At 42.9% G+C, this 23,432-nt stretch overlaps 1 protein-coding gene across 3 annotated transcripts; it reads left to right on the top strand.

Annotated features, from left to right (window-relative positions):
• The first annotated feature begins 1,536 nt into the window (after window positions 1-1,536).
• Window positions 1,537-22,502, top strand: LOC136423821 (catenin delta-2-like). 3 transcript variants are annotated; one of them, XM_066412178.1, is made up of 15 exons: window positions 1,934-2,034; window positions 11,345-11,394; window positions 12,003-12,141; window positions 12,592-12,662; window positions 13,182-13,326; window positions 13,926-14,236; window positions 14,662-14,947; window positions 15,276-15,530; window positions 16,077-16,288; window positions 16,940-17,306; window positions 17,674-18,153; window positions 18,509-18,782; window positions 20,011-20,067; window positions 20,909-21,021; window positions 21,885-22,502. In XM_066412178.1, the coding sequence occupies exons 3-15, from the start codon at window positions 12,004-12,006 to the stop codon at window positions 22,002-22,004; spliced, it is 2,829 nt and encodes a 942-aa protein (XP_066268275.1). In that variant the 5' UTR covers window positions 1,934-2,034; window positions 11,345-11,394; window position 12,003; the 3' UTR covers window positions 22,005-22,502. The 3 variants fall into 3 exon arrangements, with proteins under 3 accessions (XP_066268258.1, XP_066268268.1, XP_066268275.1); XM_066412161.1 differs by lacking the exon at window positions 11,345-11,394 and having other exon boundaries at window positions 1,537-2,034; XM_066412171.1 differs by lacking the exon at window positions 11,345-11,394 and having other exon boundaries at window positions 1,538-2,034; window positions 21,888-22,502.
• Window positions 22,503-23,432: the final 930 nt, after the last annotated feature.

Raw genomic sequence — 23,432 nt, 5'->3', positions numbered from 1 at the left:
GAAACGTGTGTATTCTTTTGTTGTAAGGCAAACGAAGGGGTCTCTGTTAGCAAAACTACTAGGAAAACGTAACGATTTTGCCTCCCCATATCTGCTTGGAGATTACTAGCGGCCGCACGGCAAAGTTCGTGCCCGCAGTGTTGGACGAACAAACAGTTTCAGCAAGTGAATAGGTGTCGCTTTGCTGGAATTTTTGCATAAATGAATAATCTAATTATTGTGGTCAATCAAAGCAGATACTGAGAAGACAGAGTGCAGCAATCACTAATTTATGTCACTTTCCTGGCGTCCAGTAAAGAAAAACGGAACAAGTTTTTGCGACCTTTCCTCTCCACATCTGCTTGGAGATTTCTCGAGCCGGACTTTCTTCTGAGTCAATGTGACTAACTAACACGTTACGCATTAGTGTAATATTTAAATGTAAAGTCACCGTGAGTGGAAAATGGATATCTCAGACAAACGTTACGCTATAACAATGGTCCGGTAGTAAATCAACACCTTCTACCGCTATCGCTTTACACCGCAACCACATCGTTGAAAGTGAAACGACCGGTGACCGAATTTAACTTCAGAAAACAATAAAAGGAAGGGTTATTTTACAATCCTAACAAGCTACAAGTTATGTGATGGCAAAGCTTACGCGTCAATGTTTGGCTTCAAGGCTACTTTTTGATTACACCACTTTGTTTAGGTCCTTGGTTTGGGGTTTTTGAAACTTCCTAAAAACAACTTGAAGTGCGGTAACGCGATTCGGACATCCTGGTCTCTTTCTTTAGTTGTCTTTCCTGTCTTCAGTGTAACTTTACCGTGATTGGAACGGTTAGTCATCTCGTAGACACGTTTCCTGTGCGTTCTTTAAGCGTTCTGGCCGACTTGACGTCCTGTATTTGTGCTCGTACACAAGGCGACAAGGACACAAGCGTAACAACAAGAACACTCAAGGACTCTCAGAGTAGGACACAGCCTTGGGCCAATATAACGGTCAGCCCCCGGACTCCGGAATGTACCAATATTAATTATCCGTTCTTTGGAATCCAAAATAAATGTTTTCAGCGTCGGTATGCGTCTCCGCGTGTTGTGTTTGGCGGAAACACCTCCACCTCTGCAAACAGGCCGGAGTGCGAGTTTGAAGCCATTGTGCGCTCGTCATTGAGAAGGAATGCTTTTAAACAATAACACTTCCATAAAAGGGCAGGTGAATTGTAGACGGAGAGGTCGCGATGCCAGTCGTCATCCGCAAGGTCTAAAATACCGCGCTAGCTTCACTTTACCATTCAGTTTTATTAAAAATTAACCTCCTAAGCAGTTACACGACGTAAAAAGCACGTTTTACGGACAAAAGGTGCGATTTTAAGGGCTAAAGGTGTAGGTTGTTGGCCGAACACCGTCCTCAAGAATTTCGAGGGTCTGCTCCATAGTTGTGCAGCCCGCGTTTTCACATTCCGTCAGCCGCGCTCTGATTGGTTATAAAACGAAACCGAGCTCGCTAATTGGTTATACGTTTGGTAGTGACCAATCAGACCGCGCGTCTGTGCGGGCCTGCCGCGGCGTCAGTGCGCAGGTGCGGTAAGTTGTGTGTTCCTGTCTGGCGGTCGCCCCTCCCTGCCTCCGATCTTCTCATGTCAGACACCAAAATCTCCCCCTAAAACTCCTCCTGTCGCCCGATCTTCGCTCAGAACACCTTCCTCGGGTCCCTTCCTCCCCCGGGAGCGCGGCTAGTTTCCCCAGGGACGCTGCGGGACGGTCCGGCGGCACCGTTGGTTTCTGTCGCGCTTGGCTGGCGTTGTTTACCCAGCGTGAGGACTCGGACCGAGAGATGCCCGACCGCCGCGATGGCGAGGAAAGAACGCTGATGCAGGCGTTCCGACAGGCGAACCACGACCTCAACAGCGAGCCAGAGTCAGCAGCATCCATTCTACAGTCTGTTAAGGAACAAGAACTTCAGTTCGAGCAGCTAACCCGAGAACTAGAGGCCGAGAGGCAGAGCGTCGCTAACCAACTCGAACGGTGCAAGTTGGGATCAGAAACAGCCAGGTAGGGATCTAAAATCGTACTTGTGTGCCTACCCAGGCTGAAAATTACCGGTTCCGACGGTCATACATGTACTTAGATGGGCCAGTAGACGTGGAAATGTCGTGCCTAGTTGTACACGGGGTGAAATGCCTTTGTCTGGCAGGAAATTTGGTCATAGGCAAACAACGCTGAGAGGTTGTGTGTCAGGCAGCGACACAAGCGGGTTTACGTTACAAGCTGCCGTCTGTAGGCACGTTTTCTACTACATCGATTTTTCCTTCACAAAATTCTAGTCTGGGTGTGACCAGGACTGAAAATAATTTCATATAGTACACCTGTACAAAAATTAAAACCCAACCTAGGCTTTGAACAGGTATAAAAGTAAAGGAATTCAATGAGTCTTGCAAGGAGCTAACCACAAACAAAGATAACGGGACAAAGAGTACTCATAAGTTCAGTTGCACCGGAAATTGAAAGGTGAACATATGTTCATGAGAACCACACACACACATACACACAGACCATGCCATCAGAAAACAAGTGACAGACCCACAGTCTATAGGCCTGGGGTGGAATTTGTGGCCATCAAAGCAAACAAACTGCCGATAAGATTTGAATGAGAATGTTTGTGGTATCAATGACTAACTTCGTAATGGGTGGATCACTCCCAATACACCCAGCCATTCATTATGTATGATGCTATACCTTTTATTAGTTGTCATTCATGTCAATCTCAAAGTATTGTGAGATTTGTATACCTAAAGTGTAACCAATCGTGACTATGAAAGATTTTGACCCACATTTCAATGCTCAAAATAGTTTGGAAACATATAAATTACTGAACTACATACATTTGTTGTTCAGACACTGATTTTATGAGGGTTTTTTTCTTGTGAGGGATTGACCCCAAAAGCTTTGCTCTAACAAGTATGAAATTAAAAGCAATATAATAATTGTGATATGTGGAAGTGAAAGGTGAACTACTTATGGTGTTATTTCGTCAACTTAATGACCGACTTCTGTATTTGCATTCACTTTCACTTGTATTTATTTCTGTATGTAAAAATCAAAGTTAAACTTTTCATATCTACAATAGTACAATTGGATTTTTGAAAAAGTACCCTGAGACGATAACAACTATAATCCACAAAAGAAAGATTGACCTGATTTATTGAATATAACTGTACAACACCATAATACATGTCAGCCACATGTATATATATACTTCAGGTGGCTGTCTACATAAAAAGATTGACAGTAGTGGCAACAATGCACAACATAAATACACAACCATGTAAATAGTTGGCCTTCAAATTGCATCCTTGAGATAGGCAACTCAGAGATAGTGATGGTCGGAAACTGATTTTTCAACCTTGACCGGAACAGACATGTTTTAGATAATATATCACTGATTTTGTACATGTAGCACCTCTATCAACAGCTACCAGATAAGGCATTGTGATACATGTATGTAATGTAGACATGCCTGTCAGAACAGGTAATTAAGTTGTGTGTAATTACCATTGTAAAGTTGTAATTACTGTAGTTTGACATCTCTGCGAAACACCTGGATGAGGTAATTGAAACCATGCTGTGGTTGCCTGGAGGCATGTTTAACCCTATAGCTAAACATGCAGAGTTTGTTTGTTTCTTTGATACCACGGTCTTGATGAAGACCATTCTGGCATGTTGGGAAAGTTGGGAAAGTTAAAGTGCCTTTCCTGAAAGCACAAGATCAGTGATACGGCAGGATTCGAACCCGGGACCACTTGGTTCTGAGCCGAACATGCTGTCGTTGCACCACACGACCCCCATTTCTTTACCTGTAAGCTTGTAATTGTATAACTAGTTTGGTGTACTGTTATGAGCATAGCAGATTCACAGGAATACTGTGTGGGTGTACGCCTGTACGGTGAAAAACTTGTCACAGTACTGCAAGTCTTGCATACTATTAGTATTACACATTTCTGCTGTGTCACAATGAAGGGCAGTTATACTGGCTATACAGATCACTAGATAGATACAAATACAGATAACTCTGTCACGAGACTTGAAAAAAAAGCCTCTACTCTGTAATACTTCAAAGATTCCAAGGGAAGTACAAGTTTTAATTCAAACACCATCATTATGGCTTAGGCTACACCAATATAATTTGCTTGTTCTGTGTTAAATAAAAAAAATGCTGAACTGGACAATCAGCATAAAAAACTTGGTACACACAGTTTCAGGGAGTTGATAACTCTATAGTCAAATGCAACTTTTCCTTAGCCGTCTGTTAACATGTTGTTATCTACAGAAATATCACTGGAAGATGTCAGAGAATGAAGGACATCATGTGGTATGGCCATGATAGGAATAAAGCATGTAGGTCGTGACTGTTTGTTTCCATGCTGAAGGAAGGCTACTTGCTGGTTGCTGTGCCTACAAACCTGTTATGAGTAGACTAGAACCAGTTATGAGGTGTGGGGTTACCTATATGGAAGGGTGAAGCTAAGGTTAACTCAGGTACAGGTAGCGGTGTAGGGCTATGTACCATTAAATATATGTCTGTCCCAGGCCTGAACGAAGTGTACCTGTACATGTAAAAATTGTGTAGGTAAAGGTCCTGATCTGACCATCAAGTGTACAGTACATATGCCTGTAAATATAACTGAATACCGTAAACTGAAAGTAAAACAGCTGTGGTCTGACAGTTTTTAAGGTAGGTTAGTCCAAAATACAACTTCCAAGTACAGTACTGTTTATTTGAGCCTGATTTGAGATTGAAGATATGTCCTCATACAAAGATGGCGATTTACAACAACAAACAAAGGACGATTGGCCAGACATAATGGTGAGGACTTGTCTACGACCAAACCTGTAGTACCTAAACTGTTGTAACTAAAAAGTTAGTTGCTGCAAGTGCAGCTACAGGTGCACACTGAGCCAACATGGACCTGTAAGAAATATGTGCAAAGGTCGCAGGGTCAGGTCAAAGGTGACATGTCAGGAATATTTCTTGCTAGCAGATGAGATGGTTGGGATGCTCAGATGACAAGTCACAAATTCTGGAAATTTGCCTCCAAGCGAAACATCCTGATTTTGTTGGCCTGCCCTTGGATGGAGGTTATTTTTGTTTTATCTGTCAATGATCATCTGAAGGGTAAGGAGGTGGCATTTTTGTCTTGAAACATGACAGATTACTGAAAGTTATGGTAGTTGACGTAGCTATGTTCCTAACAGTTCTGCAATCTGCTCTCATATAATACATGATATTCTGCCGTAACTAAGTCTGATGTGGTACAGTATGCGGGCTCAAAGTAGCACCCTTGATATGCTGGGTAGCGCAGGCATTTCTGATGTCTACCTGCACCTAACCTGCATGGGCTGCGTTCTTCATACTAAAAACTGTAACATTTTTGAATACAGCAGATGACATTCTAATCAAAATGGTACTACGGGCCACACTTTCAAAACATATTTTTTGATGGACCAATACAAGAGGCAAAGATCATGAGTAGTGCTAGTAAAACTTGTCTGGATTACTAGTCTTGTGTAGCTCATGATAATGAATATAAAATATAACTGCACCAGCCATGGTATGCAGAAAAAAGTATTCCAAGCCCTGTGCATGTTATACTTATGTCACGTTTACAGCTGTATTCTTGTCCCTTTAAGTCAAAGTGGTACTGTTGTTGGTACATTGTCACGTACCATGCCCACAAGGTCCTGGAACTGACGGTCTATTTGCAGTCCTGAATTGATCTGCATAGTTTGTTGAGTCATTGTTTCCCCAGCCCAGTTTGTCCCCCAGTCCAAAGTCAAACACAGGCGGTAAAGTGACCTGTCGTATCATGGCTGCTGCCCGTGGTGTTGGTTTAGGCCTTGGTTCTCAGACGTTTATATTTTCAAATATCAGCCACGTCGCAATGAAAACAGAGGACTGGGAGGAAAACTTGGACCTGACTTATAGTCTGCATCAAAGTTTAACTGTAAGTTGCATTGTTTGACAAAGATTGGAGTTTATCCATCGAAAATTTGGTTGGAAGTTACAACTTTCAACTTAGACACAGAATTATATCTATTTCTACCAACACAGATGAACTTTGACGCATGATGACTCCTTGAAACTGAGCACCAAAGTACCTACTTTCCCCTCAAAGTTTTGTTGATCGTCAGGTTTAGTTTATTAGTTTTCTAAACCCGAGAACCCACAAAGCAAATTGGGATGTCCTTAGGGCCCTGTCATTTGTAAACACCAGTTTTTAGCAAACAGACGCTAGCGTGACAGAGTTGACAGTTCAAGGTAGAAACGTACAACTGGTAAGTACACGTACCTTCTACCTGACCAGAAAAGAACAAGAGACCACAAGTCTTATCAGTCAATCTAGAATCAAGGTGGTACCAATTTGTTGAACTGGTGTAGAGTTTAGATTGCTATCAAAACCAGGAGGGGCTTCATCATTGGAAGGTTACACCTGTAGAAAGATTCATCTGATTTGTTATGAAAAAATAGTACAGAACTGCCATTTTGAAAGCTACACATAGGCATGATAGAGTTGTCCAAGAACCAAGGAAAACAGTAATAGCAGGGCTTCATCTAAATCAGGAAAGAGGGGTGCTGCACCCTCTTGTTTCAGCCCAGCACCCCCTTGTCGAATTCAGATTTTAGCTTATATCCAGCATACAGACTGTGTGTGCTCCCTCTTGTTTAATTGTTCTAGAAAAACCCCTGTAATAGTATTAGTAAAATACTTTTTACTAGCTTGGATGCCAGACCCCCACTCTCTAAAATATCTACCACGTACACAATAGATATTTTACTTTGAGATGTGGGTCTGGCATCCACAATGCATACTAGTATTTTAGAGAGTGGGGGTCTGGCATCCAGGCTAACTTTTTACAGAACCACAGGTACAAGATTAGATGACCTAGATTTTCAGCCGTTTGGTAAAATACATCAGATTACTATGATGCTTGTTGAACTCCACTCACCTAGGGCGAGTGGAGTGCTGTTGCTTGGAGTAAGTCGGATGTCATCAGACGGTTCAGCTCTCACTGGGTGTTTCGGCCCTTATCCGTAACACCCTCCTGCTGTCGGGCCGGCAGTGGTGGCCAGCTCACTGCCCATCCGCTCCTCCAGGCTTCCAGCATACCTCCTCTCTCCTGTTCCACAGCCAGCATGAGGCTCTCTCTGCAGCCTCCCCCATCCTGCGTATAGCTACCTTCCTGTCCTTCCCTGCTATCCCTACAGTGCTGTCATCATCTTCCATACTGACTGTGCTGGAAATCCTCTGCACCCGATCTCTATTGGGAACAGCCAGGACTGCCATCCTTGTTGCCCAGTGTTCTGCCATGGGTGAACAGGTATATGTTGAAACCAGGGAATGTCCATGTAACATGATGAGTGATGTGTGTGGTGAGGCATTGTCAGACAGCCTTGTAAGGTGTACAGGTAAACTGGAGCATGGTACTGCACGCAGGGCTCAACATTTAGAGCAAGCTGCCGCTGAACATAACGTGTAGGTCTGGGGAGAGTGAAACATGCCCCAAAACAATCAAGTTTTGAAGAAATTAAGCAAAATTACCTGAAGTTTGAGAATTGGCAAGATGGTGCCGAGGTTCAACAAGGTAGCTGACAGCACCATTATTCTACATTCCATAGCGTAGAGATTTGTAAATTTTAGTGCCTAAGTTTCAGAAAGACTCACAGTGCAATAGTCTTCCATGATTGTAAGCTACAGTTTCTGCCTGATATTGTTTCCGGAGCCAGTTTGATATCTGCTGGTTTTGGACAGGAAACTTGTGTGGTTTCATATGAGGTGCTAGAAGTGGTGAAACTGTTGTGTTTTTGTAGACAGAGCCAATATTTGGCGACTGGGAAAATGTTAGCAGAAGCGACACCAGTGTATCAAAACCAGCAGGCTAATGAAACAACCCACTAACGGCTGATAGTTGTAGTCACTTCTGGGTGTGGTCTACTCTGCAAACTATCCAAACACTAATGAAAAACTTATGTGTATCACCAGGAAAAATTACGAACATAAATCAACTGATAAGAAATATTTTTGACGGCTTTCCCTTGTATTGTAATAAAGGAGTAGAATGAAAAATCTTGCAATACCTTTTGTGGTATGTTTTGTAAAATTTAGATTTGTTGGAAGCCATTGAGAATAGATAGCTTCTACTTCTAGTGCAGGCCACAGTAATTAAATTTGTTGGCTCTTGGACTTTTAATGCTGAACTGGGACATGAAAACAAAGCATGAGGGGAAAGTCTACATCTGTACCTTGGTACACACAGTTTTATACAGTGAAAATAGATTCAAGTATTGCTAGACATGATTCAAACTAGTTTTTCTTTTAGGTTGTTATTACTGTAATTACTTTTTCTTCCCGGTAGCAAAATTTCACTGTGTAAGGAAGATGGACATTTTCACTGAACTTTAACTTCAAGTTATTTACAGAGCGGATGTGTCAAGGAATCTTGAATAATAACAACAGTTTTTTTTCTTGGTGATTTTTTTCAAGTTCACGGTACAGGGTTGACCTTGAAAACAGTGAACATAAATGTTACAGTGAAAGAAACAAGAGTTACAGTATAAATATATATAATTAAAAATTCTGGTATTGAAACATGATTCCTATGCATTATTGACAGGACCATACACACACACACACACATACAATGCAACTTGAAAACACAACTTCCCTCTTCAGTTTGTGGCCTGAAAGGTTTCTCATGGACTCTCGGTGTCGTTGTGTCAATAGAGGGGCGGGTGAAGAATTGATTTTTTGTCGTTGCACCTTTGTTCTCATTGAATTAGACCTTGTAGTCCTGTATGAAAAGCTGGACGCATGGAGAGAGGACCAGAATGATTATTGGCTGGTCTTATTTAGATCACACGTATTTCATTTTTGGGGTGTACTGTAAATGATTCACCTCAAATGAGGATGCCTTGAAGCGAAGAAGAAGTAAATGATTAATCCATGAGGTAATGGGTCGGTAATTTTCGGGGGAAAGGGAGTAGTTCACAGCGTTTAATTTTAACAGTGGGAACAATATATCACTGTCTTAAATGTTAGTGATGAAATATTTGCGATGATGACATTTTAAAAGTCGACTGGTGACCGTTAAAGTAGCTAACATTAAGTTACTGTTAGGAAATCAAGAATTACAGTATTTGTTTACTTTTGATGAAAAATCGGACCCCAAAAGAAATGTTGGGCGTATTGAAATAGTAGCTTGCAGTTGGGTGTCGTTCCTTGTACGTCAGTCCAGCTGGATTTTGGTTCAGCAGGTTTGAAAGGTGAAGTTGCTAACGTGACACCCGATCCCGCAGGTTATTTAGTAGGGCTTTTCTTGGGTCTTCACCGTGACCTTCAGGTTTGACCTTCATTGTTCCGCCGTCACCAGAAGTGATGTCAGAGTCGGAACTGTGCCGACCAGCCAAGCGCAACCTTGACAATTGTGGTACGCAGGTCTGAGATTCTCACTTTTCTTTGACAGCATTTTTACCACAATTTGGGAAAATTGGCTACATACATGTATGTACAATAACCCACTAGACCAGTAGGGCTTGGAATACAAGTTACATGATGTAGTGTAAGTATGATTGGTGCTATGCAGGTATTTCTGATGTCTACCTGCACCTAACCTGGACCAGTTCGCAGGGCTCGAAATACTGGGTGCATGTGCACCCAGTGCACCCAATTTTGGAGCTGTGCACCTAATTTTTTACTGTGGGTGCACTGGTGCACCCAAATATTTTTGTACGGTTTAATGTGTAAAGGTATCACTGCACACTAGTAGACAGCATATTCTTGACATCTAAGTGTAAGAAAATAATAAAATCTTTGTTGTAGTACTTGTTTAAGATTTTGATGGTAGAATTTGAGTTAACTTCGATTTTGAAAGCTTCAAAACTGTGTGCCGAGATCGCGTGCCTTCACGCGCATGAAGAGCTACAGTATAAATTAGGTTTGTCATTAGGTTTTGCTTACAATAGTTACATTCTACTTTATTTTATGTGGTGCACCCAAAATTTTTTTGGTGCACCCAATTTTTTAGGTTGGGTGCACCAGTGCACCTATTCCCAAAACTGAATTTCGAGCCCTGAGTTCGTGTACTCCATATTTAGATACACACTTGTGGATTTTTGTTTGCTGTTAGTCACGAACTTAAGTGTACGGAGAAACTATATGTACCCCCTTAACTTAAGAAACTAAACAAAGAACTGGTACGATTTCTAAACTGGGTCCAATGTGACTCATATACATTCTTGAAAATCTTTCTTTTAGTTGGCAGTTGGCATTCCTAGCAACCTAGAAATTTTTTTTTCAAACTCCATGTCCTGTTTTTATTTTAACTCGATGTTCATACACACATTTTCTATTCCTGTCTCCTGCCCTGGAATGTTAATTTTGTTATTAGCATAGCAGGAAATTTGTTAGACATTTTTGGAAACCAGTTTCCAGACCGGGACATCCCCCATTGGGAAGGAAGAGGGATGTGTCATACCTGTGGTCAGGTTTTACCTGAGTCATGGGTAGTCTGTGTTATGGTCATGTTTCCAAACCAGCCCAAGGCTTTTTGCCGGAACAAAAAATAAAACTGTACATCAATAAATATATTAAGATTACTGCATGCTCTTGACTAGTAGTAGTAGAAGTAGTACTATCCAGTATTTGATTATTTGACTATTTTTTTTAACGCTTTGTGTGTTTTGTTGTCTTGTATGTCGTTTTTCGTTCTCAAGAACTGCCAGGCCAGATGCTGGGTTGGAAATGTAACCCTGGCTTACTGGCAACTCAAATTGTGACTGTCCAGGGTTCTATGGAGCCCCTCCTACCTGTCTAGTGCTAGTGGGAGGGCTGCTAGAAAAGTAGAAGCATGCACCATTCAGTTTGGCTATACATGTACATGTACATCACATGTGCTTCTTGTGTGGTAGGAATTTCTAGATTAAAGTTAAACCCACCAGTTTGTTTACTGTTTACACACAAGAAGACAAGAGGCTGCTAAATATTTATCTAGCAAGCACTGACACTAGCAGATAATTGATTGATTGATAATAGATGTGCGATGATTATCATTTCTACTGCAGTTCTTGATTTGTTAACAGTAAGTTGAGTAACTTGATTTTAGCGACTTTGACAGTCACTATTCAACTGCTAAAATTTCATTGTTGTAAATATTTGATCACATGCCTGTTAAGTGCAGAGGCAAGAACTTTGTTCCTCCTGTAAAAATCAAATGCCTCAAACTACTCCCTTTTCTCAAACCCCTAGTAAAATTCTGACTGCAATATCAAATGGATTTATTGTATTTATTTGTTTATGTATTTCACCAGGGGTATACCTTGACCCCACGTTCAACAGCAACCCTTGGCCTTCCTTTACAGTGAGGCTTTCTTTTACCTCTTTGCTTGTGCTTTGTAATTTGAATGCAGTAAAGTGCATCTACACACACACACTATCTTCAGTGTCCTGCTATACATGCATTTATGTTGCTCTATTACTAGACTCAGAGCCAGTGGAGAAAATGCATAATTTAGCCAGAATCTGAGAGATTAACAAGAAATGTACACAAACTTTTAAGATGTAGGAGATGTTCATCTTTAAATTAGTTTAATTCCTTGTTTGTTCCCCAGCATGAGTTCCATCTCCTCCACGGACATACACTGTGACGGACCCAAAAAACAACACTTCACTGTCTTGGTGATTTTATGTTTCGACCCTACTTTATTCAACAGTGACCATGCCACTGGCCTATCTTCTCAGTAATACAAATGACCTTGATTTTGCACTGCATTGACTAAACCAGACCTGCCTTCCTTGTTCCCCAGCATGTGTGAAGTAAAACTAAAAGATGTGCTATGAATTCTATACCTTGACTCCCCCTGTTCAACAGTAACCATTGGCCTTCCTCCAGTGATATGAATGACATTGATGTTGTTGCTCTACACTTGACTACAGTGACTAAAACAACCTTGACTTCTCCTTCTCCAGCATGAGTTCCATCTCGTCCACGGACGAGTCGTTCCACTGGCGCCCTCCGCAGCAGCACGCCCCAGAAGACGACGAGAGCGACGCCGACTCCAAGGTGTCGGGTTCCCAGCTGGTCGACTCCTGTCTAAAGGTTCTTCAGGTGAGATCACATCTTCCTGCACCAACATTTTTTCTGTGCACCTAAAATTTTAGATTAGGTGCACCAGTGTACCATTCCCAAAAAATTAATTTTAAGCTCCAGATGCATGTACCACTGTGATACATGTACATAGAAGTCATTACGAAAACACATAGGGTGACTATAGTCAATGCATTTTGTATCTTGACCTCATACTGTATCTTCACTGGAAAAGATCAAGAAATTATATCTACATTTTAAGTGTTTGATAGATGATTGATAACAGCTGTCTGTGTAGGTAGAAGTCATGTTTAAAACACAGTGAATATAGTCAGATTCAGTTTTTATCTTGACCAGTCTTGCTCAATTTTTGCTGAATTTTCACAAAAAAGCCAGAAATTAAGTCAATGTTGCCTAAATTTGAATTGAAAAGTGTTTGATATATGATTGACAGCTGTCTGTCTCCCACAGGAGCGCGGTGTGATGGACACACACGACGACCCCATGGAGGGCATGAAGGACGCCATGCCGCATCCCGACAGGTACCCACAGAGGACTCCTCTTTATTTTCAAATGTGTCAACTTTGTAACATGTGTAATCGCTCTGCCACAATAGAGGAAGTCATGCTGTAGGTCAACTAAGGTCAGAGCACAACCACCTGTAGGGTATCATATTACCAGGGCGGTATGCACTGGAAAGGTACATAAGTGAGAAGTGTCATTTAGCCTCTGTACATTGAAGAAGCTACACGATCATGAAACCGGTCTGTGTTACACTAACAGGCCGAAGAAATGTTCTTAACGGGAACTATGCGGCTCCAGATTGACTTGCACTTGATGAGGAGTTCTGGGGCTCCCCCATCCATGTTCAAGCACGTACAACCCCCATATGATGGGGAATAAAAGACGTTGAAATGAAGAGAGAGAGAGAGAGAGAGAGAGAAAGAGAGAGACTCAGAGAGAGAGAGAGAGAGATGTCTGGAATATGAGAGATGACTGCATTGTGATAGCTAGATGTTGCTTAGCTTGAAGAATGAATCCACCCCTCGTACTTTATACAGGTACCCAGAGAGGAGCTACAATGGAGGAAACAATGGGGATGCTCCAGTCCATTCCTCCCACCAATCGCTACACAGCATAAATAGCTCCCACTCCAACCCACAGCGGCCCCCGTCATCACAGCCGGAGTCCGTGACAGTCACCAAGGTTTGTTTATTATCTCCATGAAAAATGGAGATTTAATTTTGGGTGTGTCTGTCTGTTTGTCAGTGTATTTGTGTTTCCGCACCACTCCAGTCAGCATAACTCAAGAGCCTCTTGATGGATTACAATGATATTTGGTATGTGGGCAGGTGTTGGGAAGCCGAAATTCAGGGTCGATTTTGGGCCCCCTGGTATGTGACGTTGGTACTGCAGCAAGACTTTAATTTTTGTATCTTTTGACCTGGACGTGCTGTGGTCTTGTTTTATTAAGATCTTCATTCAGGGCTGTTTCCAAGCCCCATCCCTCCGTCCTGTCCGTGACAGAAATTTGCTTATTGGGAAAGACAAAAATTTCTAGCCCATTCTCTTGAGTTTGGGAATGCATCTCATTATGTATAAGCAGCAACACCTGTGCTGCATTGCTATGTGAACCAGTCAGAATTGTAATGTGAACCAGACAGATGGTCACCGAAACGTTGGTGGAATAAATCTCTTGGTTGTGTAAAAAGAGTCTTTTAATTCAACCCATTCTCTTATTTAAGTCTTACATGTCCTTGTTTTTTTTAGCCCAGTCTCTAATTCTAGTCTTGAATTCTGCACAGGTGATCCACACCCGCACGGTGACCGAGGTCATGCCCAGGAACCATCCTGCAGACAACTACTACGACCCGTACCGCGGCGACAACACGTCCAACCGAGGGACGCCACGACACATGGACCCGCCGCCCCCACAGAGCAACTACAGCGATCCCTACGAGGGCAGAAATCCGTACAGTGAGGTCCCGGAAAGGCTCCAGGACGAGCCCTTGCCGATCATGGAGGAAGCCGGGCCAGCGTCGTACCGAAACCCGTCCACGGAAGGGGACTACTACCACAACCCGACACCTCCCAGGGAGCCCGAGAACTACTCCAGGTCTGTTTGTTTGTTTCAGATCTCCGTTAGTGTTCAATTTTCACAAATTATACACTGTTCTTCCTCCGTCCGTTTACATTAAATGTAATTAAATCAAATACAGTGAAACCTGCCCAACAAGACCATTAATGGGCAGATAGAATGCAGTCTATGTGACAGGTGGCCAATATAGACAGGATTCTTTACATATGCTTGTGTGAATAGGAAAAATCATCTAAGGGACCACAAAAAGTGGTCACATTGTCCAAGCGGTCCTCATGTAGATGCGGTTACTTGTATAGGTTTGACTGTACAAAGAACAAAACTGATACAATTGTTAGACAGTAAATTAAACAGAGCTCCACTGGACTAAACGAAGCATAATCCTGATTTCATATGCAAAGAATTCCAAAAGTTAAAAAAAATGTTATTCCGAAATATTCCAGGCAAGACTACCACAACCCCTACACCCCGAGCAGGGAGTACTCCAGCTACAACGGGCAGCCGCCGGTCAATGCCAGCGACAACTACGCTCCCGTGTCGTACATGGAAGACCCGGGAACACCCGTCATGCGGGCGCCACTAGCCGAACCAGAGACTCCGGGAAGTATGGGTTCGCTGCGCGGACGAACGCCCTCCCTCGATAGCGCGCAACGAGACCCGATGGCCTGGCGTGACCCAGACCTCCCGGAGCTCATCGAGATGCTACGAGAGCCGCACCCTCCTGTACAGGTATAGTATAGCATACATGTTTTTTGACTTGAAATGTGGCACATATTTATTCCATGTTCCAATTTATCGATAGTGTGGATATTTATTATTTTGAAATAGAGAAGCTGTGTGTGAGCGAAGACTTCAATCTCTCCTCTTTCTCTACCATCATTGGTTTATTCATTCATTTCGCAAATAGTACAATCAATGCAATAAAATCATATTATGCCATCACCTCGCAGCCGTTAAAGACATCTGAATTGTGTGACAAATGGCCTATACAAATCAATGACAATAACATTGTGACATGTAACTTTTACTAAATACTAGTAAAATTCTCTCTCCACAGGCGAACGCGGCGGCGTACCTTCAGCACCTCTGCTACGGTGATGATCCTGTTAAAGCGAAGATCCGGTCGCTCGGTGGGATCCCTGAATTGGTGCAGCTGTTGGATCATCCGAGCCCGGATGTGCACCGTAACGCGGCGGGCGCACTGAGAAACCTCGCTTACGGGAAGGCGAACGACGAGAACAAGAGCGCCATCAACAACGCCAACGGGATTCCCGCACTGGTCCGTCTGCTGAGGAAGACACCCGACACTGAGGTAATGATAATGATGATACTAAAAATGGGTTTTATTCAAAGCACATTTGGCAGACCAAGGGCTAAATTACATATTCTGTTCATTAAATAAAAGGTTCAAGGACTTATGACACATCAACAAGCCTAACATACTTCACAGACAAATTCATTAATAAGATATTGCAAGCCAGGCTAAAAGGTATGTATTGACAAGTACATGTAGCAGCTGAAGAAGTATACCCTCACATGCAACATTAGCAGTTTGTCGAAAAGCTATGTGAGCTGCAGACTCATATGATTATGTTAACGTACACTGTAAATCCTTTAACAATGCAGGTGGTAATTTTAGTGGTTCGGGGGAAAGGGAGTAGTTCATGGTACATGTATTTAATTTTAACGGTGGGAACAAACGTCACTGTCTCAAAGATTAGTAATCAAACACTAGTGATGATGACATTTTATGGTTGACTAGTGACAGTTGAAGTAGCTAAAATTAACTTACCCTTAACAAATCAAGAATTACAGTAAACATATATACAAACAGTAAAACGTTCTGTTTGCCGTGCAGGTGCAGGAGCTGGTGACCGGGGTCCTGTGGAACCTCTCGTCCCACCCTCCGCTGAAGCAGGCGGTGATCGACGACGCGCTCACCGTGCTCACCAACCGTATCATCATCCCGCACTCCGGCTGGGAGGCCGCGCCTGACGCCGACAGCAAGCCGCGCGACATCCAGTGGTCTGTCGTGTTCCGGAACGCCACGGGATGCCTGCGCAACGTCAGGTGAGTCAATGAAATAAGATGCCTTGGTTAAGCTGCCTAAGGTACTTTACACCTGGTCTATATAAGACAGGACACACAATACTTGCTCACTTGAGCCTAACCCATCAAGAAAGCAAAACACCAGTGGTTCATCGTGTTCCGGAACGCCACAGGATGCCTTTGCAATGTCAGGTGCATCAATAAAATAAGATTAAGCACTAAGCAGTGGTTTTCTATGTGCTATATCCTCAATGAGCTAAATGTACAAATTGTATATAACTGTTTGTATGTTTGTAATCGTTTTAAAATGTAAGTGAATCATCTCAAATTCAAGGTGATTTTTTTTCACCTTGCTAAGGCCACACCAATTTAATTTCTTGGTTAACAGAATTTTTCAAATGAATGCTAGATTGGAAAATCAACATGCAAATAGAATCTCAGAGAAAAGTCTGTACTTTGGTGCACACAATTTCAGGGAGTGAACAGGGTTAGGTGCAAGTTTTCACCCCAGCCTTCTGTTTTAATGATGTCCTAAGTGCTAAAATTTTGCAAGAAAAATCCGTTAACCAAGAACTTAAATTGTTGTCGCCTTATGGACGTTGGCTTTTTTGTGATTATAATAAACAAATATCTGATGTAAGGTTGCTGAAATTTCACAAATATCACTTACAGCTCTGCGGGCCCAGACGCGAGACGAAAGATGCGGGAATGCGACGGCTTGGTCGACGCCCTCCTACACGTGCTCCAGACCGCCATCGGTAAAAACGACATGGACAACAAGTCCGTGGAGAACTGCATGTGCGTGCTGCGTAACCTCTCCTTCCGGCTGCCCAAAGAAGTGCCAAACGCGCAGCGCTACGAGCTGGCGGAGCCAGCCAAGTCCGCCCAGCCGCCGCCCAAGAAGAAATCCCCCACGAGCTGCTTCGGTTCGGGGAAGAAGAAGTCGGAAGACAGCGGGATCAAGCAGTGGGACGGGACGGGACCCATCCCTCAGCGGGCGGAGCCGGCAAGGGGACAGGAACTGCTGTGGCAGCCTGAGGTGGGGGGATCAAGTTTAGATTCAAATAGTATGAACAGCAAAGTCTGAGCTGCTTTAGCACTATAATGATTATCGTATTCCCATTTTGGGCCTTTAATATACTGCCCAATTCAGTACTTGGTAGACTTAATTGCAAATAGTAGATATAGCAAAGTCTGGATATTGCTTTGGCACAAAAGTCGTATTCCCATTTTGGCCTTACACTGCCCAAGAAATAATTTGAACTTTGAATTTTTGTTTAAAGGTTGTTCTTCCCTACCTGTCTCTACTGCTAGTGTGTTCCAACCACAACCCTTTGTTGTATTACTATTTTGAAGAGCTATAAGTATGACAGAACTAATTTCAATTTTTGAATTTCTGCTTTAAGGTGGTTCGTCCGTACCTGTCGCTACTACTGGAGTGTTCGAACCACGACACTCTCGAGGCGGCGGCCGGCGCCTTGCAGAACCTGTCCGCGGGAAACAACAAGTGGGCGGCGTACGTACGTGCCATGGTGCGCAAGGACAAGGGCCTTCCCGTGTTGGTCGAGCTGATACGGATGGACAATGATCGTGTGGTGCGCGCCGTGGCGACCGCCCTGCGCAACCTCTCCCTCGACAACCGGAACAAGGAGTTGATCGGGAAGTACGCCATGCGGGACCTCGTCTATAGGCTGCCCGGAGGAGACAGCGCGCCGAAGACCTCCGAGCCGACCATGGTGGCGATACTGCACACTCTCCATGAGGTCATCTCGAAGAATATGGAGAACGCGAAGTCGCTGCGTGACGCGGGCGGGATCGAGAGGCTCGTCACCATCAACAAGACCAGGGAGAAGTACTCGGCAGAGGTGGTACGGGCGGCCCGGCAGGTTTGTTTGTTTGTTTGAACCTTTGTTTATTCATTAGAGCTTTTCATTAAGGTCATGAGGGAAGATATACAACAAAGATACATTTACATCATTCAAAGTCCTAATAAATGTATAGTTGTATACACATTTTATTACACATACATGACGCAACATACATAACGGTGAGAGCTGGTATAGGTTCGCAGTCCTTAGGACGGGACGTTACGCCATGGTTCATTGTAGTTGTCAAAAAGAGCTAGGGGAATTTTCCCGCTACAATAAACCTGTAGATACTGTAGCTCTTCAGTAAGCTAAACTGGATGGAGATAAGTCTTTTTTTTACACAACGTTTATCAAGTTTTCTGATATCCGCCAGGTCCTCGCCACCCTGTGGTCCTTCAAGGACCTGCGTCCCGTCTTCAAGAAGGACGGCTGGAACGCCTCGCACTTCCCGCCCGCGCGGGTCGCCGCACGACCCCCCGGGTCCACCATGGCCCGTGGGGCGTCCCCTGGGGCGGGGCTGGAGTACGACGACACGACCCTCCCCGCGCCGCAGGGCAACGCCAACGCCTACTCCACCATGCCGGAGGACAAGGCCTCGGGCAGGAGGCAGCTGGACTTCTCCCACGACAACGGCACCAGGCCTGCAGGTCAGTAGAACAGCAACCAGTCAGTAACATAGCAACTACTCACGCTATGGGTCACTACCATAGCAACCCCCAGTGGCTCCTATCACAACCACCCATGCATCGGTAACATGGCAACACGTCATGGGTCGGGAATATGGCAATCACCCATGCGTCGGGAACATAGCAACCACCCATGGGTCGGGAACATGGCAACGAGTCATGAGTCATTTCCATGCCAAAAACTCATTGGTCAGTAACATACGGGTAGCGACGACCCATGGGTCACTACCATAGTAACCACCCATGATTCAGTCCCATAGCAAAAACTCTTTGGTCACTATGATAGCATATGATAACAATGATGATACTAGTAACTTATTGTAGCAATGTCTGCTTCATTCACAGTTACCATCATGACACTCAAACTGCTCTTGGACTAGAAAATTGAATGACCAGGCAAAAAGTACAATCCAAAATTACAAAAAATGTAAAATCGTGAAATTCGAAAAGATACATGCAAGTGTGTTAACAAGTTTAACTAAGTTGAACAGAGTATGGTGATTTTAGCAGATCCATTAGTAATCCTGTCCATGCTTTCAATGTCACATGGTTGAAGTGTAATTATCATTGAAGCACACTTTAAACCTGTCAGTGCTCTGTGTCATTCTCTGTTCATTAAGTCTTATTGTAGCCGGCCAGTCTCCCAAAAATTCTCCACTGTTGCTGGTTTAAACAAAGACAGGCATGTCTTTCTATATAACACAGGCATGGGTAGTTTCAGTGCACATAGACAGAGATAACGTTTTGTCCCCAGGTAATTTTAGGTATGTAGATTTTGAGTAGAGTTGATACGAGCCAGATGACTGGAATGACAACCACTTTATGAGAGAGGTTGTACAGTTCTTTTAGATTGAGTCTTCATTTCAACCACTTAAGCCTAAAAGTAAGGTAATAGAGCAAAATGTGTTAATCAACAGAATTCCTTGACAGAAAGCAGATGTTTGGCAATCAATTGAAATTTGTTTCTGTGGCACCAGAACAAGTTTTTCCAACTCATAGGTTTAGGTTTCAAGTTAGGTTTTTGAAGCCCTTTCCAAAGCAATGGTATGAGTGTGACTTGGGTTGGGATCAAACCCATGAAAAGGTGAGCACTGTACCAACTCAGCCATTGCAGCAGATGTGGGTGTAGGTATCACATAGGAGTTTTCCGTCCTGGTTGTTGTCTCACCTTTCTCGTTCTGTCCATCAGGCGGTGACCCAGGTCGGGGTGCGCCAGAGGAGATCCCAATGACAGACCTGACTCCAGGTGGGTGTGAAATTTCATGACTTCCTTAAATATTTCTAATTTATTATAGAGTTATTGTATCAACTTATGGAATTTCATATGAATAAACAGAATTTCCTGACTTTCATTTGAATAGAATTTTCTGACCAAATTTCTTGATTTTCATGGAAATAAAGTTTTCTGACTTTCTGACCAAATTTCCTAACTCTGAGAAAAAAAGAAATTTTGTCATTTTCTGACAGAATTTGCTGACTTTCATATACTGTAATAATGTTTCCTGACTTTCTAAATTTCTGACTTTCTTATGAATGTAATTTTCTGATAAATTGCCTGACTTTCTCAATCAAGTTTTCTGACCTTCTGACAAAATTTGTGGACTCTCACATGAACCAGGTTTTCAAACTTTCTGGCAAAATTTCCTGACTTTGAAATGGATCATGCTCTATTTTCTGATGTTCAGGTACAGGTACACTTGATGTTCAGAATTGGACCTGTACCTGAACAATTTTACAGGTACAGTGACCAGTGTTCTTGCCAGGCCTTTTCATCATAGGGGCCCCCTATACTGTGATCTGGACCCCTACACTGTGTTTCAATCAGGATAGGCGTGTTTCTTTCTGGGAGAACCTTGTGACACTTCATGAATCATATAAGAAGTTGATATTAGGCTTAAGAATGAATTTATCCCTCAAAAGGCAGAAAAAAGTGTCTGCGCATGACTTGTGCCACGCAAAATTGGCCTTCTGTACTTGACCCCTATGCTGTGAAAAAAGTCTGGTGAGAGCACTGGTTACTAGGTACACAGCACTAGACTTGACCTTGTGAGTTTTATAGATGCTTACTGAGAGAGTTACTTTTTCAGGCTACGCCACTGTGGAGAGAGACACAAGGCCAGAGCAGAACTTCCAGCCACCGGTGGGGGGAGTGCCGGTGTTCGGAACACCCAACCAAAACTCTGAGCCTCTGTATGCAAAGGTACGTTCGTTGGGTGTCACGTTCAGTAATGTGTTTCATTATATTAGATGTATTACTAAAACATGTAGCATTTAGAAAGGTAACATTTAGTAGTGTGTGTTTCAGAGGTAAGGCCACCAAGTGTGGTATTTAGAGTGTAACATTAAGTTGTACATTTTATTTTCAAAGGTAGGGTTATAATGTGTAACAATTAGAAACAAGGTAACATTTAGTAATACATTTTTAATGTAGAGCCTTACAGTGTTAGAAATGAAAGATTTAGTAGTATGTATCAAAAGTAGGGTCATAAAGTATATAATTTAAACCTATAATATAGGGTCATAAAGTGATGCATTTAGAAATGAAACATTTAGTAGAACTTATTAAATGTGCAGTCATAAAGTGTAACACTTAGTTTTGAATTTTAAAAGTAGGGTCAAAAGTGCAACATTTAGAAGTGCAACATGTAGTGCACCCAACAAAAAAAATTAGGTGCACAGAAATGATTTTGGATGCACCACATAAAAGAAAGTTGAATGTCAACAAAACATAAGTTTGACGCTTCTGCCTCTCTTAAGAACTGCAATCTGTAAGTCTAATCAGATTTCAAATTTCAACCAAGAAATACATCAAATAAAGTACAACAAAAGGTAATATTGCTTTTTCTGATACTTACATTTCAAGAATATTTTGTATACTAGCATACAAGAGAATCGTTTCCCTATAGAGTACAAAAATATCTTGGTGCACTGGTGCACCCACAGTCAAAAATTAGGTGCACACAGGTGCACATGCGCCCAGTATTTCGAGCCCTGTATGTACCTGGTCATGAGGAAAAATGGTCCTGATGACGTGACTTCAGCTGATGTGTCTGTTCTTGTTAGCAGGTTAACAAGGACAAGAACCGACCTGCTCAAGACTACGGCTACGTGGACGACCCCGACCCACGGACGTTCCAGCTGGAGGACCCCGACCCACAGAAACCCACAGACTCCTGGGTCTGAACCCACCCACGACAAACCAAGGGAGAAACTCCCCCAGATGTAAACAGTAACGTGTACAGCTTTGCTTCAAATCGAGGAGAATATTTTTGATACGTAATCGATGATCACAACTTGGGGAACGTTTGTAGGAATTTCTCCTACTGTGGTCACCTATAATCAAGTCTGTGTTGAACACTGAGCACAGTTAAGTAGTGATAAGTTCAAAATGTTGGCTATATTATCTCATTTTTTATTGTTATTAGAAATGGCATAAAATGATTGTTTGGAGGAAAATTAAGCTGCCTGCGATCACAAGCGTGCAAGGCACGCAAGACTGTTCATGAATAATTTTGCCACATCCATTCCCGAAATTGTAAACATTCCATCTGTAGTGTCGCTTGGACTGTTGTGTGTGCGTCGTGTGTCCGACGTTTCTCGCTGCGTTGCCGTGACGATTGATCTCTTAGATGGAAAGATGGTACGGAGGATGCACCCAGCACATTTTGGGGCAAAAAGGCCCCGAATGTAGCCAGCTAGCAATGGTGTCGGAAGGTCCTAATGTGTGAAGGAAGCTGTGAAAACGTGATGGAAAGAAAGCTCCAAAAGTAGCAAGCAAGAGGAGAGGGTGCTTTGGAAGAGACAAGCCGGTTTCAGAATGAGAGAATGTGAGAGTCTGTAGAAGGAAAGGTTTCAGGAGGCGTGCTGTAGGTGATGACGAGGACTGAAGGATTGCGAGGGAAGCTTTGTTTCTTTAGTGTTGCATTTCTTGAAAACTCCTGTAAGCGTCCAGGAGAATTGTTTAGAATCGAGTCTATCAAACGACTGTAGGGTATGATAAGCTGTACGAGAGTGTAAATATTGTTTCTTACTCCCCCTCCCAACTTCTCCCTCCAAATAGCGTCATCTTGAGGTGGAAATTGATCCATTTTTGCGCAAGTGTACATGTAGCTGTCAGTAGAATAGTGAATTTGTCCATGTGCCATGTTTTTTGGCGAAGCCTCGTGGGTGGAGCCTTAACCCCGCTGCAGAGAGTGTACATACGACCCCCCGTTGCACAAATCAGATGTTTTTTTCCCCCGTTACCAATGTTTTACTAGAATTGTTTGCATTTTATGTGAGACGGTTAGACGATGAATATAAGACTGCTTGCACTTCCTGTAAATGTAATTCTTTGCAGCTGGAAAATAACATTTGGTAGGAATTCCAACGCTGCTGGAAGCACTTAGCCAGTTGTTTTGGAAACTGCCAATACCCGTTTTGAGCTACTGGCTTCGTTAAGAATATGTCATCTTCTCTTATTAAGTAAGGTATATATTTGAAAAATTACAATTTATGAGTGGGAAATGTTATGAAAATTTTTGTTTGGAATACCTACATTAAACAAGGCTAGCTGTATTTGTAAGCGAGTGTGTAGGATTTACATTGTTATACCTTGTACTGTGTGAGACA

This window comes from Branchiostoma lanceolatum, chromosome 1, assembly GCF_035083965.1.
Source record: "Branchiostoma lanceolatum isolate klBraLanc5 chromosome 1, klBraLanc5.hap2, whole genome shotgun sequence".
Taxonomy (NCBI): Eukaryota; Metazoa; Chordata; class Leptocardii; order Amphioxiformes; family Branchiostomatidae; genus Branchiostoma; species Branchiostoma lanceolatum.
The sequence above is the reverse complement of the archived record's forward strand: the minus strand, read 5'-3'. Positions and strand labels throughout refer to the sequence as shown.